Below are 1,806 nucleotides of genomic sequence, written 5' to 3'. Positions count from 1 at the left end.
CTCTAAAGCTAGAGGGCTTACGACTTCCATACTTCTCATGGGTTTGAAAACAATTAACATCGGGTATTTGTTAGCACTGAAAAACAGTGATCACTAGGTAACTTTCAATACATATTAATCATTTTGACACTATGTTATAAAACTGTTCTCTTTTGAGATAATGCTTACCCAAAGAAGGGGAGGGTCCTTTTAAGGATAAAATATTTAGTGATAAATATTAGAGTTAATTCAGTTATCTTTTATTTATAACTCAAGTAAATTAATCAAACTGAATTGTGGCCGATTTAACCTGACATAATAAACTTAGAAAGTTCCATTATCGATGTAAGGTCTCTCTTACCCAGTACACATTACATGTTGATGAGTGGTATTAGGGTTAGGTGATCTTTAAATAAAATAATAATGACAACAGTCACTTTTGTTTGAAACTGGTAGCTGCGTTCTGACTCAAGAAAACTTCTTTCTGTTACTTCTGTAATGTCTTAGACATTTCTATGTCAGATTAGAAAGCTACACCATAACAAACAACACAAGTAACAAAATAATAATCAAACTCTAAATGCAAATATAAATTAAAATAACTTAGATGATAAAAGAATTATAAAAAATCTAACTTACCAAACACTGAAGACATGAAAGACCTAAATTATCATGTGAGGAAAATAGGTCAATCCCCACAAGCTCACTAAACACGGGTATACCTACTGGGAGTGAGGAATACACACTGAAAAACTTCCCACAGAAGAACAATATCTAAACCAGGATATTACATGGATGTCATGGTAACAGGTGCTATAGAAAGAAACTTCCACTCTGTAGTTATATCTTTCTTCACACAAATCATTAGGTGAAAAAGAAGAAATCGTTGGCTGAACGTAACACAAGAACTCCCCAAGAAATATAGCCTGTACTTCCCCAGATACCATTGTTGACTATCGCAGAAATTTCATCATCAACCATATTAAATCTCAAATCTATATAAACAAATTAGAATTCAGAAAACAGAAATCATTTAAAAAAACATACGAGTAGAAACAAATGGAAATCAAACCTCGAAGTTGAAACTGATATAAATCTGTGATCAAGCACAGTCAAGATTTTGTAGTCACATGGAGAGTGAGTTAAAACAAACATCTACACACTAGAATGACAACTGAGAAAGTGAAGATTGCTCTAGAAGAGTAGAGGGAGCCAGTTGGGCTAGTACAGAAAGTGCAGTATGATTGGTGGATCAGCACGTTCTGAAATTATTCGAAACTGATGGGGGAATAAAAGACTGGTGCACTGGGGGGAGGGGGGGGGAAGTGCCATTTGGCAAATACCACTTTATGGGAACCATCTGTAATCTGTGAAACTTATAATACTGGATAAACAAACAGAAGTGAAAATTACTCAAGCCTAACAATCTGTAAAAATGATAATAAGAGATAAACGAACAGAAGTGAAAATTACTCAAGTCTACTGCAGTATTTACAAACCTTATAAATTAACTCTCTAGGACCCATACCCAAATTTCCTGGACTTTCAACTTGTGCCATGCTGGTTTAAACTTGCATTTTTGTTCCTCAAACGTGCCTGCCAAAGAAACTGCAAATCTCTCAATTCGAGAGGCACAAAATTCACAATGGCCAACATAAAATATAAACAAAATCAATTCCACTAACTAAACATTGTGTGTTTTAACGAAGCCAATTACTTCATATGGGGAATTCCAGGACTCTCCCAAGACCATGATTTACCAACAGATCTTTCTCGAGAGCTGAAATTTCAGGACTTTCTCAGGACCATGACTTCTAAACAGCTGTT

At 34.9% G+C, this 1,806-nt stretch overlaps 1 protein-coding gene across 1 annotated transcript in view; it reads right to left on the bottom strand.

Annotated features, from left to right (window-relative positions):
• Positions 1 to 1,538, bottom strand: part of LOC106473040 — a 12,844-nt gene extending 11,306 nt beyond the window's left edge. Inside the window, exon 1 of the mRNA XM_013933720.1 lies at positions 1,479 to 1,538. Coding sequence (XP_013789174.1) covers positions 1,479 to 1,538 — 60 coding nt within the window. The remainder of the gene's footprint in view (positions 1 to 1,478) is intronic.
• Between the last annotated feature and the right edge of the window lie 268 nt (positions 1,539 to 1,806).

Source organism: Limulus polyphemus, unplaced genomic scaffold (genome assembly GCF_000517525.1).
Source record: "Limulus polyphemus unplaced genomic scaffold, Limulus_polyphemus-2.1.2 Scaffold5836, whole genome shotgun sequence".
In the NCBI taxonomy this organism is placed as follows: Eukaryota; Metazoa; Arthropoda; class Merostomata; order Xiphosura; family Limulidae; genus Limulus; species Limulus polyphemus.
This window is presented reverse-complemented; position numbering and strand designations above follow the sequence as displayed.